General features: G+C 50.8%; 1 protein-coding gene across 50 annotated transcripts in view; it reads left to right on the forward strand.

Moving 5' to 3' along the window:
- PTK2 (protein tyrosine kinase 2) overlaps nucleotides 1–17,025 on the forward strand; it is a 240,104-nt gene that overhangs the window by 193,235 nt on the left and 29,844 nt on the right. For all 50 annotated transcript variants that reach the window (XM_085020772.1, XM_085020777.1, XM_085020781.1 and 47 more), the window contains 2 exon segments: nucleotides 9,275–9,386; nucleotides 16,365–16,451. In XM_085020772.1, coding sequence (XP_084876898.1) covers nucleotides 9,275–9,386; nucleotides 16,365–16,451 — 199 coding nt within the window.

Here is a 17,025-nt window from a genome sequence, read left to right on the forward strand (position 1 = left end):
ACAGGGCAATTAAAAACACTCTCCAGATTTCATTCTCCTTGTCTCCTGTGAGAGATACTGCAGATAGGCTCCAGTTGTTGTGGGCGCCACTCATCCTGGCTGGGCCCTGTCCTTGTTTTTACTGTGTCATGAGCTGGCGCAAATGGCTCTCCGGCAGAGTGGTCAGGCAGAGCCATCAGGTCCAAGGTCACACGTAGGTCCATCTCTGTGACTCGGAGCCCATCCCACTTACATCCTGTGTCTTCGCTGGTGCGTGTGCTTCATCAAGAAGGAGATGAACCTGGGGAGCCTCTTATCAAGTGTGAGAAATCCATCGCTAGGAAATCTCTCCTAACCGGTGCCCTGGTGTTTTTTGTACCATACGGCTGATAGGTTATAACAGTGTGCTAAATGATTCTTTGAATGAAAAAAATCAGAGTTTCCATCGTGGTGCAGCAGAAGCGAATCCAACCAGGAACCATGAGGTTGAGGGTTCAATCCCTGGCCTTGTGCACTGGGTTAAGGATCTGGCATTGCCGTGAGCTGTGGTGTAGGTCGCAGACGCATCGCAGATCCCACGTGGCTGTAGCTGTGGTATAGGCTGGTGGCTACAGCTCTGATTAGACCCCTAGCCTGGGAACCTCCATATTCTGAGGGTGCAGCCCTAAAAAGCAAAATGCAAAAAAGGAGAGAAAAAGAAAAAAAAATCACTTAATCCCTAGCAAATTCAGTTAGTTCTTTGGTATATACTATGCCAAAGAAACTGCAGTAAGCAGCTTTAGCATTTATTCTTTTGGAGCTTTTTTTTTTTTTTTTTTTTTTTTAATTTATTTTGCTTTTTAGGTCTACACCCTCGGCTTATGGAAGTTCCCAGGCTAGGGGTCCAATCAGAGCAACAGCTGCTGGCCTACACCACAGCCACAGCAACGTGGGATCCAAGCCATATCTTGACCTATATTGCAGCTTGCAGCAATGCTGGATCCATAACCCACTAATCGAGGCCAGCGATTGAACCTGCATCCTCGTGGAGACTGTGTTGGGTTCTTAAGTCACTGAGCCACAACGGGAACCCCTCAGGGAAATATTTTAATATGTTGTTTCTTAAATCCTTTTGAGACAAATGAGGACAGTAAACAAAGTTATCAATTTAAAGTTTGGAACCCCTGGAGTTCCCGTCGTGGCACAATGGTTAACAAATCCGACTAGGAACCATGAGGTGGCGGGTTTGGTCCCTGGCCTTGCTCAGTGGGTTAAGGATCCGGCGTTGCCGTGAGCTGTGGTGTAGGTCGAGGATGCTCCTCGGATCCCGTGTTGCTGTGGCTCTGGCATAGGCTGGTGGCTGCAGCTCCGATTAGACCTCTAGCCTGGGAACCTCCATGTGCCGCAGGAAGCAGCCCTAGAAAAAGCAAAAAGACAAAAAAAAAAAGAAAAAATAAATAAAGTTTGGAACCCTAATTTTTTTTTTTTTTTTTTTTTTTTTTTGTCTTTTTGTCTTTTCTTGGGCTGCTCCCGCGGCATGTGGAGGTTCCCAGGCTGGGGGTCAAATCGGAGCTGCAGCCACCGGCTTACGCCAGAGCCACAGCAACGCTGGATCCGAGCCGAGTCTGCAACCTACACCACAGCTCACGGCAACGCCGGATCGTTAACCCACTGAGCAAGGGCAGGGACCGAACCCGCAACCTCATGGTTCCTAGTCGGATTCGTTAACCACTTCGCCACGACGGGAACTCCTAATTTTTGTATTTTTAAAAGCTTTTTATTGACATGCAACGGCGTGAACATACAAACATGCCAAGAGGTAAACAGCTCATTGAATTTCCACAGATTGGGCGCTCTCACGTAACCAGCATCCAGAATAAGAAAACAGTGTCCCCCGTAGCCCAGAACCCCCCAGATGCCCCTTTCCCAGTTACTCTTCACCCTCCGAGGGCACCCACTCGCCCAAGACTGGTTCCGTCTAGTTTTGAGCTCTATGTAAGTGGTATCATTCGGTGTGTACTGTGTTGCTTGTGGTTTATTCTGCTCCGCATCTAGTCAGAGACCCTCCGTATCAATCAGGCCCATCCTCGGCCGTCCGCGCTCCTGTGTGGCCTTCCGCCTGTGCACACAGCCTGCCTCCTCCCTTCTGCCGTTGGTGACGGTGGAACGCTTTTCACCTGGGCCCCATCGGGACCGTTGCTGGAAGGCCGTAATAGACGAGTCTTTTGGTGAGCACGTGTACAAGAATTTCCAGCGACTGCACACCCAGGAGTCAGCAGGACATGAGTTGGGCTTCAAAACCCAGCATCCTCTGCGTGCTTTCTGCTGGCACACTTGGTGCCGTGAGCGTCCGCGCGTCGTTTCTTCTTAACCCTCACGGTCTCGGGTGACATAGGTAATACTGTCATCATCCGGCTTATAAGCAAGGAAACAGAAACTGAGGTTAGGCCGCCGACCTGGGGTCAGAGAGCCGGGACTCAGGGCAAGTCCACCTGGGCCCAGGCGCCCGCTGTCAGCCTCGTGCTCTGCGCGGCGATTTGAGACATGGTTCCAGGTCAGTGAGTGCTCCATCCTACAAGTATGGCTGGTGGGCAAGTCGTTGATATTGTTTAGTTTAAAAGGAAAAAGGAAAAGAGAAAAACATACTGTTGCAAGGAATCCTTGCAGCTGGTGGTTTTTTGGTTTGTTTTGTTTTTTTGCTTTTTAGGGCCACATTTGCAGCATATGGAGGTTCTCAGGCTAGGGGTTGAATCAGAGCTGCAGCTGCTGGCCTGCACCACGACCACAGCAATGCTGGACCCAAGCCTCATCTGCAACCTACACCACAGCTCATGGCAACACTGGATCCCCAACCCACTGAGCGTGGCCAGGTTGCCAACTGCTTAGCCACAATGGGAACTCCCAGCTGGTTTTCTTACCTCTGCTTGAGTGTCAACCAAAGGAGGTCAGAGGAGAGCAGTTCAGGAATTTGGGATGTTGGGAAGTTTGGGAGGGTGGCGGAGTCTCTCCAGGGGCCTTGAGACAAGGCCTCTGCTCCAGCTTTGGCCCCAGGGGGTAGGGGTAGGTGGTGTTTGTTTATCATAAGTTAATATTATCGTGTTTGCTTCTTTACTTTATCATACAAGGCTGGCCTGCAGCACAGCCACAGCCACACCAGATCTGAGCCACGCCTGCAACCTACACCACAGCTCACGGCAATGCTGGATCCTTAACCCATTGAGCGAGGCCAGGGGTGTTGAAGCTGAGTCCTCATGGATGCTAGTCAGATTCATTTCCACTGAGCCACCACAGGAACTTCCTGGTTATTTGAATTTTAAAATGTAGGCTATCATTATCAAGATACCAGAATGCCAGGCACCTCTTTTTGACGTTTTGTGGATGTCTTACGGACATCTTCTGTAGGCTTTGTTTAAATATCCTTTTGCTTCTTCATTGATCCTAAAATGTGAACTCTAGATTTAAGACTCTAGGTGTAATCAATAACACGAGGTTATTTGTGCTTCCTCGCTGGGTGTTTCAAGTGGCTTCGTATCTGCTTCCAGAGTTCCTTTCAGAGGTGGTGTCTCACCCCCGCCTTAGCCATTACACCAGGCGTTTCCTTTTTGTTGCCATCCTCTTGGGCCCCGATGTGGTCCAGAAGAGGAACCTGTTTATCCCTGTATTTACATCTTAAAATGGTCCTTTGGTTTTTGTCCTTAGCCTTCCAAGTAATAAAAAGTCAATCTAAATTTAATAGGAATTTAATGTAAAATTTAAGTAGTTGCCACAAAAAATTATGTCCCACCATTCCTTATCTGCGGATAAACCTTACCCTCCTTGGGCCTCATACACGCCTTTACAGGTGCATCTCTATTGTAGCTCCACCTCCACAGTTAGTCTTTGTGTGAAGTAAACAAATGTCTGGTGTTATTTAAACTAGCCTTTCATAAAAATTAGCACATTGTACTTAGACGGCTTCACAGATCATTTGCATGTAATTATCGTGCTGATTTCACAATAATTCTTAAGGATGAGCTACTGTTGCCCTTTTCACTTAAGGATCCCAAGGCTTAGAAAACCCCTGTGACTTGCCTGGGATCACACCACTGACAGTGAGCAGGTCCGAGGTCCTGGGCCCTTTTGCCCTCGAAGGCCACGGCCAGCGCTCCTCCCGTCTCGACCACCAGGTGGAGCCCTGACCGCCTCCCCCAGCCCCGCTGTGCCCTGTCCCGCCCCGCTCTTGTCTTATCTGTAGAGAGAGCTTGGACCAGGTGACGTTCACACTTCACCACCCCTAAGTTTCCCCGAACGCCACCCTCGGAGCCGACGTGAAATCCTCAGACTCGTCCGGCAGCTGCCGTGATTCCTCCCCTTCAGTTCTGTCTCTGGCACCGTTTTCCTTTTCTTTCTAGTTGTTCTTAATGCTCTTCACTGAACTTTTGTCTCCAGGGTCGTTATCCCTAAAAACATCAGGGACACGTGGAGCAGGCAGGAACGTCTGCCTTGCTGTCTGGACAGTGAAGGCCAGTGGCTGCAGATGGCTCGTCTCCTTATTTACAGAGGGTGGCACGATGAGGTTGGGTGAGGCATGCGGGGCCGTGTGACACAAGTGACTCCATGTGGGTTATGGCTGCACACCCAGGCTTGGCTGGGAGAGCAGCAGTCCCCTGTGGTTGGGCTGTTGGTTCTTGGTGAAGAGCGTTTGGCACATGGAGCCACCAGCTTAGCTTCTGCACCTCTTTCTTCCTCTGAACCCCCAGATTTGCATTTTAGAAATACCTTTGCATTATATTTTTATCACGACTGCTCTAAATGTTACAGTATACCTTTGAGAGTGGGCTATATTGTAATGTTTATTTGCATATCAAGTAATTTTGGATTACGCCCTAGTCATTGTGACTGATAGGTTGCAGAAATTCTCGATTCAGTATTATTCCTCTGAAGAGTGGCTGCTTGGTTTCAGTAGGCAGCTGACTTAGCTCTTCTCAGATCGCAAGCTCTCTCTCCATTCTGTGAGCTCCCGTCTCAATTCAGCTGAGTGCCGCCTCAGCCGGGCTGCCTGGAGCCTGCCCGCAGTGCCTGGTACCAGGGTCAGCCAGAGCTTCAGGCAGAACTCAGACTCGGAATCTGAGGTACCCTCTCCCTGGCTCTCTTTCTCCTAGGATTTTCCCGTTCCCCTTCTACCAGCCGTGATGTCCCCAAGTCAGTCCTCTGGATCTTCAGACCAGTAGGACTGAGGCCCACGTTCTGGCTAATGACCCTGAAGAAGTGGAGTCTGGCTCTATGCCATGCCCTTGCTCCAGTGTCACCTCCCTCCAGAACCTGACTGCTTGGGGCTGCTCCTGTGTGCTGACATAGAGCTGTTTCTCATGTCCTAGTCCAGAGTTGCTCTCTGCAAGAGGGTTGGTCACATTGGAGCTTCTCAAACTTGCCAGATTTTTGTATTTTTAAAGTAAGATTTTAAAGAATTATAGATTTAAAATTTTTTTCAAAGTAAGTTTTTTATTTGTTTGTTTGTTTTTATGGCCACACCCACGGCATATGGAAATTCCCAGGCCAGGGACTGAATCTGAGACACAGCTGCTACAGCCATGCCAGATCCTTTAACCCACTGCCCCAGGCAGGGGATCAAATCCCCGCCTCCACAGTGACCCAGGCCACTGCAGTCTGATTCTTATCCCATTGTGGCTCAGCAGAAACAAATCTGACTAGTAACCATGACGACACAGGTTCGATCCCTGGCCCTGCTCAGTGGGTTAAGGATCTGGCCTTGCTGTGGCTGTGGTGTAGGCCAGCGGCTACAGCTCTGATTCAACCCCTAGCCTGGGAACCTCCATATGCCGCAGGAGCGGCCCTAAAAACAGAAGAGAGGGAGAAAGAAAAGAAAAATTTTAGTAGAAATCTCTTTTAAATAATCTTGCAGTGTGTGACACCCCAGCCAAACAACAGCGCCTTGTCGCCTGCAGCTCGAGGTGCATAATCAGTAGGGAGAGGTACGGCTCTGGTGCATTCGGGAGCGAGATGTCGGCGGATCTGCGAGAGGAAAGCACGGGTGGGGAGGCCCTGCTGTAGCACCGCCGTCCCCGCCGCTCGCAAGTACACTGTCCCAGCTCTGTCTTAAGCCTCCAGACTTGTTTTCTGCAAAGATACCAAGGGGGTTTTTTTGTTAAAAGGTCAATTCCATTCCTTTGCGGTGAGGCAATGTTGGATGATTATAAGAGGTCATGTTTCACAGCTGGCGCTCCCACGAACTTGCCAGAACAAGCCTTTTCCCTCGTGGCTTTTTTTTTGTCATCCAATTTCTTGCTATTCTTTCTCTGGATATTTTCCAAATTAGCTTAAGCGGCTCTGAACCTAGACGAATTTTCTGTCCAAAGCAAATTTTGTGATGTCATCATAAAATTATTATGTTTAGGTGATCAAAATCCAGTTTGTTTGTTTGTTTTTTAAGTTATTAAAACATAATAGAAGTGTTTTTAGTTTCAAAGAAAAGGATAGTAATATGATCACGCTTAGGAAAAGGGCCACCAACATGAAATAGATTTTGAAAAAAAAAGCAGATAATAGTACAGAACTAAATCCGTTCCTGAACAGCCTTCCCTGATTCTTCGTCTGCTTTATTTTTCATCTTAGACTGAGGGGGACAGACAGAGTTGTCCTCCCCGGTGAGTGAGGACACAGGGCGAAAGGGGCCTGGCTGTGCCTCGCCCGGCTCAGCAGAGGTGCAGCTCCTAGCCGACGTCCTTCCTCCCGCGGCAGCAGGAGCAGCTTGATGTCACCCACTCAGGACCCACTGCCCCTTCGCCCCCTAGAGCGCCTCTGTGTGGGAGACTGGCTTGTGTGTCTTAGCTGGGCCTGGAAACGCAGAAGCTATTGGACCGCTTTCGTGCTGTCTGTGAAAGTAGCTCAGAAGCGAAATCACATCTTGTCGCTCAGAACAGAGATTTGACGAGGCTTCTCCGCAGCAGCCTGTAGAGCCTGGGAGAGCAGACGTCGCCGAGGAAAAGCAGGCAGGGCACGCTTACGTTTTCATGTCCTTTTCCTCTGCATGGACTGTTTTGACTATTTTTCTTCTCAAGTGAGGGAAGTGAAAAATGAAACTAACATCAGATAAATACTCCTTTTCCCTGTTCCTGATTCTCTTCCTCGATGGGGCTCCTGGATGAGGAGAGAATGAGGCGCCAGGTCTGATGTGTGTTAACTGACACGCCTTCTTGGCCTTCATTGTTCCATCTGTTTGCGAGCTGGAGACTCAGAAGAAGCCACCGTCCCAGGAAGACACACGACGAGGGCCCGTGGCCAGTTCCCATGAGGCAGCTAAAAGCTTTCAAATGGAATGTATTGCTACTAAAAATATTTGTAGTTTGGGAAAATATGTTTCAGTTTGACCTCCTTGACCCTCCGCACATTCTGGGTTTTTTTCCTCTGGGTTCCTCAGCAGCCGTACGGAGAAAAGGCCAGAAGTGCTTCCACGTACACTCTTACTCCGTCTCTGGAACAGTCTTCCCAGTGTAAAAGCAGATTATTTTGTGAGTTCTGGATATGCCTGACAGCGCTGAGCAGCACAGCGAGGTTTCTCAGAAGCATGTTGCTGTGCTATTTTGGGTTGCTTCCCGGTCACCCCAGCGTTGGTGCTTTAAGGGACAAGACGGGCGAGTTGTGTTAGAAAGAAGCCGGCTGAAGGCTTGTCCCCTGCCGCTGACAGGAGAAACTGGATCCAAGTCCAGCAGCCGTGGGAAGCTTGCCGTCAGGCAGTGAGATAACAGGTGGTAGGTGGGGCAGCGCTGGGACAGCAGAGGCAGTCGGCCAGGAGGGGGGGACGTGAGTGTGCGTGGACGGAGCCGGGAGGGGGCGTCTCCTGGCGGCAGGGTGTTTGTGGGGGAGAGTCACCTTCAGAAAGGGTGGCCCCTGCCCAGAACAGCCTTAGGGCCACACCTGTCTCAGATGGCGTTCCCGCTGCCTTGAAGAGTATGTCACCCTTGGCCTTCTCAGATCCGGCCTCTGTTGAAACAAGCTGAAGAACTTGGAAATAAGGATTTTTTTTTTTTTTTTTTTTTTTTTTTTTTGCTTTTTGAGGGCCATACCTGCAGCATGTGGAGGTTTCCAGGCTAGGGGACGAATCGGAGTTACAGCTGCCGTCCTGCACCGCCGCAGCTCATAGCAGCACTGGATCCTTAACCCACTGCGTGAGGCCGGAGTTCAAGCCCAAATCCTCACAGAGACTAGTTGGGTTCATTTCCACTGAGCCACAACAGGCTCTCCAGCGACAGTTTTTTAACCTTGATTTTTTTTTCCTGATTTGTATGGATTTGTTTAAAACTACAAACCTTTGGATATTCTGATTTGGGGTCTGTTACTAATTTTGAAGGCCAGGTGATAGCAGGGCATGGGAGGTGGCCCTTCTCAGGCCAGGGCCTGCATGGACCACTGCTCCCCAAGGCCTGCACTCCTTGGTGGGGGGTGACTGGTCAGTGGCCAGGCTCCCATCATGGTGACAGGCGGCTCTCTTGTCATCACTCAGGCGTGTTGTGATCCGGGGTTGCTGGTCCTGGGTCTCAGGGCAAAAGCCACACAGATGGGCGTTCACAACCTGTTTCAACAAGACCCGGGGCCCGAGTCCCAAGGGTGCGGGCCCAGTGAGCACTGGGCAGTGGAGGTGCCACCAAGGCTGTCACTGCGGTTAAGGTTTTGTGGTGTCTTCTCCACGATCACCTGCATGGAGTGAGAGGAGACCCAGATCGTGTTTTGAGGAGGGGGTGGACTCTTTGGGCTAGATTTTGCTTTTCTCGAAAGTGCCGACAGGCTCCTTGAGGAAAACCTTCCCTTTCCTTTGAACGGAGCAGAGCCCTCCCTCCGCGGCCGCGGCCCGCTTTGCCAGGGGGCGGTCCGGGGCGGTTCCTCGGCGCGCTCTGCGCCTTGGGACGCGGAGCCGGAGCCGGACCCGGCTTGGCGGGAGGTGGCGGGAGAGGAGGGGCGGCGAGTCGCCGGCGGTGGCGCGCGCGGCGTGGCGGGCAGTGGCTGCGGAGGCGCTCGTCAGCGCTGCTGCCGGTCTTCCCGATGAGATCAAGTGCTGCTTAAAGTGAAAGTTAGTGGGCGAGGTGTCGCCGCTGGGTCACCTGATGCGGTGCCGGTGGGGGGCTGTCCTGAGCCCCTGTGTGCTTGAGAACGTGCTGCCTGCAGTTTCCCGGCCCTGAGCCACCGCCCAGGGGACCGCGGGGAGCTCAGATCCCCTCCCCACTGTGGCCGCCGGCGGCCGCGCTGCTCCTGGAAGGGTTGGGGTGGGGCTGCCGCGTTCCCTCCCAGTCAGCCCCACTCATGCCCTGTGTTGTCTCTCTAGCACCATCCTGGAGGAAGAGAAGGTGCAGCAGGAAGAGCGGATGAGGATGGAGTCCAGACGACAGGTCGCAGTGTCCTGGGACTCCGGAGGGTCCGACGAAGCGCCGCCCAAGGTAGCGAAGCCCCCCTCCCACATTTGGCCTCGCTGGGGTTCACTCTGGGGCTTTAAGGTCCGGGCAGCTGCTGGCTGTGGGGGAAGAGTCCTTACAGCTTTTGTTTCCAATCTGCTCCACTTCGGGGCGGCCCTTCTGTTCCTAATTTGCATTTCACCCTGGGCGACAGGATTAGAGGAGGTCCTCACACCCCACCCTGCCCCCACCCCCATGATCAGACCCAAGCAGTTGCCTGCTCTGGGGAGGTTTCTCTCTGCTGGGTGTCAGGGACCTTACAGGTGGTCAAGCCAAGGCTGAAACACCAGCTGAACCACAACCAGGCCATGAACGCTTCACATTTCGCTTTATTTTACATTTAGTTGAAATGAGTCAACTTCTACCTGACCCTGTTCCTTCTGGGTTTTGTCTTTTGCTGAGAAGCTCATGCACCTTTCCTGCTTTTTCTCTCATCTGGCTGGTGGCTGGGCTGTCAGTGTGGGAACAGACATGCATTGCACCTGCTTGTTGAGATCTGCTGGCGTCCTCTGTCCCCTCAGCCTCCGGGAGGCGGCCAGAGCTGGGGCTGGACACGGTCAGCCCTTAAGCACTCTCCCCAGATTAGAATTCTTTGTTCTCCATTTGCTTTTGGCAGGTTGGTATTTTCATATACTGGCTTACTTGCCACCAGTAATCCAGTTCAGGCCATTTTCTGCACAAGAAATAGGTGGTAGGCTTTTGTGCAGTTAATAGTTATCTGCTATTTGATATTTGACGAGCTAAGAATACCTTAAAGGAACTTTGATGGTTCTTCTTTTGCTTTTTGAAAAGGGTTCAGAAATCTAACACAAAACGCTGTTTAAATATTATACCCAATGGGGGTTTTTTTTGGTTTGTTTTTTGTTTGTTTGTTTTTGCATTTTAGGGCCATATTCACAGCATATGGAGGTTCCCAGGCTAAAGGTCAAATCGGAGCTGCAGCTGCCAGCGTGCACCATAGCCACAGCAACTCAGGATCCGAGCTGCGTCTGCAACCTACACCACAGCTCATGGCAATGCTGGATCCTTAACCCACTGAGTGAGGCCAGGGATCGAACCAGCGTCCTCATGAATCCTAGTTGGGTTTGCTAACCACTGAGCCACGAAGGGAAATCCTATACCCAGTTTTTTTATCATGATGCCTGAAAGCTTATATTTCCTTGGCCAGTGTTTTAAACTATACTTTAGTAATACTGTTACACATTTAAAATGAACACAGGTGGAGTTCCATGAGGTTGCAGGTTCAATCCCTGGCCTCCCTCAGTGGGTTAAGGATCCGGCATTGCCGTGAGCTGTGGTGTAGGTTGCAGACTCGGCTCGGATCCCGAGTTGCTGTGGCTGTAGCGTAGGCCGGTGGCTACAGCTCCGATTAGACCCCTAGCCTGGGAACCTCCATGTGCCACAGTTGCGGCCCTAAAAAGCAAAAAATAAAAATAAACTAAATAAAGCAAACACAGGCGATTGACCCAGTTCTTCAGAATTTTAGAGGAGAAGGGTTTGGTGGTCTGGCTTCCTCAACCAGTGGGAAAACTGAGGCACAGAGGTGGGCTGTGTCGTATGTTCTGAAGTTGTCACTCTGTGCCTGTTAGTGATGAGACCACAGCCTTTCTCGGGCTCTCCTAATTTAACAGCAGCAACAGCAAATCTTCAGTTACCTGCCCAAAGCCAGGAGCCCCCGAGCCCAGCACTACAGCTTCACCCTTGTATGTGCAGACTTGCCTGTTCCTTCACTCAGTACAGCAAAGTAGGTCATGCTGGAGGCGGGAGGGGCTTGGTGTTAATTTCTCAGACCTGGAAGCCTAGTGGGTCTGCTCGCAGGCGGCTCGCTCTCTGTGAAGTAAGGATGTCAGTGCCCCTTCCTCTCACGGGTGCTGTGAAGGCTGAATGAGGGCACGCCGCACTTTGTCCGTCCCCAAAGCACAGATGACGTAGCAGTCCCCTAAAACGCACAGTATAAAGGGGCTTTTCCTGTGTATCAGTCTGTATGACTTTTAGTCATTTCTGTGTGGCTCAGTTTTGAAAGCTGTGATATTTGAAAGCCCTCTGCTCTGGCTCCGGGCTGGGCAGAGGTGGAGGTGGCTAGGCATCTTTGTTTTACAAAGGCGAGTTCTGCTTCAGTTTTACGTGTCTTTACATTTCTTTCTTTGAGGTGTTTTCAAAGTTTTGCAGCTCTTTTCTGGGATCAGAGACTATTCTACCCTTGAAAGCAGACTGCACGCCTCTGCCCGTTGCTGCTAGTTACTGTTCTCTTGGCGTGAACTGCCCCTTTCTCTGTGTGTTGTCCAAGGCTGGGCTCGCCCTGCACAGATTGGCTCAAGTGCCCGGTGCCGGTGTGGCTCAAAAAGATTAAAATGTCTGCTCTTTGACCCCCAGATAAAAGGTTTGACACTTTAATGGGTAGAAAATCACCTTCAGGAGCATTCGTATATTTGCAGATGCTCGCTGGTTAGAGACGGATGTCCCTGCCAAGCAGAGCCAAGCCCTGTATGTGCCGTACGTTGCCTCCTCTGTGTCCCTCTCTGGCATCAGGCTCTGCCTTTACGGCGGTGGTCTTTGAGCCTGGATGAGCCAGGATCATGTCAAGATGTCATCTGCCGTGTCCGCTGTGCTGGCCTCCGCGCTGATGTCACACCCGTGGTGGCGTACGGCTGTCGCCACCTGCCGGAGCCAGGGCTCAGCATGAACCATGCACGCTCTTGGCCGCTGGGCCATGCAGTCTGAGGAAGGTGCACGGGCGAGGCCAGCCTGCTTACGGCGGCCCTTGCTGAAGCCGTGGCGTCTTCCATGGGAGGGAGCAGGGCATCCGCCTTCAGCTCTCCTGCTGCCCACCAGACACCGCGTGGGTCTCAGGAAGCGCCGGCCTACACCTGAGTTTCGATGGCCTTCGCACTCTTTTCACGGAAGAACGGTTTTCCTTGAAAATAGAACTGGCAGACACTCCGTGGTTGATCAGAGTTGCACATTTGGCGGACGTGTTCTCAAAATAGAAGCTAGATTGTCTCATCAGAGAAAACACCTGCAGTGTTTGTTGCTGGTAATAAAATTTGAGTTTTTAAGCAAAACTTAGAAAGTTGAAGAACTTACATTGCTCCCCAGGACCTTGACAGCTTCCCAATTCTTGGGCTTTTCTTAGAAGCTCCGGATACTATTAACAAATGCAATTTATTTTTCGTATTCTGTGCTGAAATGCGTCAGCGCTGGAAAGACCTGCAGAGCAGGGATCTGTCCTTTCTGAGTGATCAAGGCCAGACGGCATAAAATCACATGCGGCTGAAAGGCCTGTGCACAGCACGAGGCAGCAGTGAGTTTGAACTGTGACAGATAACAGTGCAGTTTCGGCTCTTACGGTGCAGCTCATCGTTAAGAAACCACCACTGTCGGGCCAAGTGTAGGATCAGAAATCAGTACCCACGGTTGTGCCAAGAACTAGGGAGAAAGTCCTGCTTTTTCCACCTGCATAGCTGGGTTTTCTTTGCAGGGTGGGTGCAGAAACAGATGGACGGGCTCACTCCCTCCTGGGAAGCCCGACAGTAAAGGAATTTACAGAAGGTACGAGAAGCTGCTCTTCTCACTGATATTTTGGGTAAGGGGGAGTTGAAAAATAGGTTTTTTAAACATTAATTAGTTTGTGGTTATTTTAAGTGTTCTAAATTTGTAACAGTATAAATATTGGTAGATATATTCCAGATAAACAAAGGCTCCTGGAGTCCTCAGTAGTAGCTGAGATTGTAAAAGGGTCCTAAAAATACAGTGTTTGAGAAAAGCCGCTTCAGCATGGTTTTTCTCAGCCTTCATCAGGCCCAGCCTTCATTTACATAAAAAATATTTATGATGTCCTGTTTACGAATCCTGAAGTAAAATTCATAGGTAATGGAATGACGGAATAATTTCAAAATACCAGTACTGCCAGCAGACGGCTGACGGTACAGGAGGCACAACAGCAACCTCTAGGAACGTCGTGCCCACGCTGGGGGGCGCCGGGTGGGCGGGAGCGCCCGCGCAGACACCCCCTGTGCGCGCAGCCCCGCAGCTGCAGCTCACTGGTCTCGATGGTGTGACTTTGTAGACGCGTGAGAGTCTGGTTAAAATTCAAAGCAAGCGAAGTAGAATTGTCAGTATCCCCAGCGGCTGCTCTCCCAGAAAGTTCCGTGTCGGATCAACTGTGTTCAGTGCTGTCTGTGTTTGTAGCTGAGGCGGGGTTGGTTCTGGTTCAGATGACAGGGCTTCGTCGTTACGCTGAGGAAGGTCTCGACGCAGCCCAGTCCTGTTGTTCGGGCCGTCTTCCCGCCCACCTGCCCCCACCCCCGGAGGTCACTGTGGCATCGCGCGCCCTCTCAATACCCTCGAGGCCCCCTCAGGGCACTGCCGTCCGGCCAAGGACCACAAGTGTAGGAGCTGTCAGGTTTTTCTTTCTCTTCCTCCTCTCTCCAGAGGCTTTCAGCAAAAACTCACCCGCTCTGTAGTTTGCTTCACGAAAATCCAAGTTTCTGTCTTTGTGGAGATGTAGCGACCCTGCTGCATCTGTCCTTAGTAGCAGGTGACACGTCCGGATACTCATGTGGCAGCCCTGTCCCCACTTCACAGCGGAGAACGTGGAGGCCCCGAGGGGCCAGTCACCCCACCCAGACCCTGGCCGTCTGGTTCCCGGCCTGGCCTCCTGGCCTCCTGGCCTCGCTGAGGCTGACCTGCCTTGAAGGCGCTGACCCGGCCGCAGTGCGCCCTGCCCTCCACGGGGGCCGCTCACAAATTCTGTCTTGTGGTGTCCTGCGCGCGGTAACGTTGCTGCACCGTCGGCCTGCATTTTTTTCTGTCACCTTCACTTTGAGGTGGAACCTTAGAGGTGTTACCATTTGCTCCTCGTGTAAGTCGTGAGTCACTGGGGGACACGCAGCTGAGATCTGGCCATTCTCTGATCACTCCTCTTGTAACTTCCCTTTTATTCGATGAGTCTAAAGTGTGCCTGTCACAGAGTAGCGTCCCAACAGCAGACTTTGGAGTCAGGCAGCTTCCATTACCAGCTGTGCAACCTGTTCCCATTGCCCGACCTCTCTGAGCCGCTCTTTTGTCCTCTGTAAAATGGGTGGTAATACTTTAGAGCATTGCTCGCAGAATTATCCAGCTGTCAGAGTTCCCACTGTGGCTCAGCAGTAACGAACCCAACTAGTGTCCATGAGGATGCAGGTTCAATCCCTGGCCTCGCTCAGTGGGTCAAGGATCCGGCGTTGCCGTGAGCTGTGGAGTAGATCACAGCCATGGCTTGGATCTCTCACTGCTGTGGCTGTGGTGTAGGCCGGCAGCTACAGCTCTGATTCGACCCCTCGCCTGGGAACCTCCATGTGCCACGGGTGCGGCCCTAAAAAGACAAAAAACAATTATGAGGCTCTCCGTACAGCACCTCGGCGCCTAGTCTGCACATAGGACACACTGAGTGAAAATTGTATTTTTACCTATGTTGCTTACCTGCCACTCCAAAATAAGTCAGAGGACACAGCTGTGCTCCTGCCCTATGGCTCCAGTGCTGTCCTCCTTTGTGGCTCTGCATCCTTCTGGTCTTAGACTCCAGGAAGCCTTTGCCCTGTGACCAGCGTAATGCATACATACCAACACACACCTTAAAACTCGGAACTGAGGACGTGCTTGTGTGTCAGGCGGGAGAAGTGACATGGAAAGCACTCAGGACAGGAGGCGGGGAGGGCAGTGCGAGCAGAGCCGTGAGGAGATGAGGCTGTGTCTGGAGACTCAATCTTCCCGGACCAGGGCGTCCGTGGCAGAGACGCGGGCACCGCCTCGTTTCCATGCCCTCTGGGACCCAAATACATCTCTCTCGCCTGGAGAGCCTTTATGAAATCCCTCAGGACTTTTTTTTTTTTTTTTTTTTTTTTTTTTTTTTTTTTTTTGTCTTTTTGCTATTTTTTGGGGCCGCTCCCACTGCATATGGAGGTTCCCAGGCTAGGGGTCGAATCGGAGCTGTAGCTACCGGCCTACGCCAGAGCCACAGCAACGCGGGATCCGAGCCGCGTCTGCAACCTACACCACAGCTCACGGCAACGCCGGATCCTTAACCCACTGAGCAAGGCCAGGGACCGAACCCGCAACCTCATGGTTCCTAGTCGGATTCATTCACCACTGCGCCACGACAGGAACTCCTGAAATCCCTCAGGTTTGGAAGACTTCATTGACTTCTCTTGCATTTCAGACTGAATGGTTCTTTTGCTGGGACTCGAAGCTCACGTTTCTATAGCAGAACGAGAGCTTTAGAGCCAGAAGCCGTGTTTGAGTCACTTGCTCAGGGTCTCACAGCCAGTAAGTAGCAGAAAGGAGAACCTGCAGGTTTGCGTCTCCTCGATGCCAGATGGTGTTGAGCGTCGCTGCCCGCGCCTCTTGGCCAGCGGTCTGTCTTCTCTGGGTCTACTCGGGTCTTTTGCCCACTGTTTAACTAGATTGTTTGTCATTTCGTTGTTGAGTTGTGAGAGTTCTTCATATATTCTGGGTACGAATCTCTTATCAGGTGATTTTCAAATACCTCCACCCGTGGTCGTCTTTTCACTTGCTCAGCGTTGCATTGGCGACGCAAAACTTGTAATTTTAATGAAGTCTAGTTTATTTTTTTTTTTCTTTTGTTGATTGAGCTTTTTGCATCCTGTCAAAGAAACCGTTGCCTAACCCAAGGTCACAAAGATTTAGTCCTGCGTCTTATAGTGTTATCTCTTACGTTTAGAGATACGATCCACTTTGAATTAATTTCTGTGTAGGTTGTAAGGAAGGGGTCCAGCTTCATGTCCCACATGTGCGGGTCCGGTCATCCCAGCATGGCTTGTTGGGAAGAGAATTGCCCACACCCTTTATCCGTCTTTCCAACTAAGCTTTTATAGAAAATTATCTTTTTCTATTAAATAAAATACAGATTGACCAAGATAATCAAAGTGCTTATATTCATGTGATGCTCTGTTGATCTCTTCACAGCCCAGCAGACCCGGTTATCCTAGTCCAAGGTCCAGTGAAGGATTTTATCCCAGCCCACAGCACATGGTACAAACCAATCATTACCAGGTATTCCAGTCGTTACAGATATAAGATGTGTTATTTCATTCTTCAGCGCATTTGGGGGTGGGGAGTACATTGTTTATACTTATAAATTAAAACATGGGGTTTTTTTCATTAAAGAAATGAGTGATTCTTTCCCAAGCCCAGAGTGTCCTCATTTTGTAAATAAGACCAGCTAAAGGACATTTTTTATGGCCTTTTTTGGCTTGAAATGCTCACCTGATCCTTTCACGTGGTTGGTGTTGTATGGAAAACTGCCTTAGATCATTTGAAATCACTTACTGTGAAAATTCTTCAAAGGTCTCCGGCAGTACCACATCCCTTCTGACCAAAAATAGTTGATATGGTGTTTTATGCTCGGTAAGCGTTGTTTTAAAGTATTTTCACCCACATAACTGTGGGAGCTGTCTGTAGAGCTGCTTACTTGCAAGTTGAGTAATTACGTGTTGTCAGTATGGAATTTGGGTATACGTCGTTGCCAAGAGACCTGTAGCAAATGCGAAAAGTCTCTGTTGAAGGATGCTTTGGTATCTGGAACTGTGGGTTTGGCTGTGCTTTATCTCCTTTGAAAGTTGGCTGA

The sequence above is a fragment of the Sus scrofa genome, chromosome 4 (assembly GCF_054392235.1).
Source record: "Sus scrofa isolate SSC_HxYL_T2T_F1_AM1 chromosome 4, Sscrofa_HxYL_maternal_Yorkshire_Landrace_v2.0, whole genome shotgun sequence".
In the NCBI taxonomy this organism is placed as follows: Eukaryota; Metazoa; Chordata; class Mammalia; order Artiodactyla; family Suidae; genus Sus; species Sus scrofa.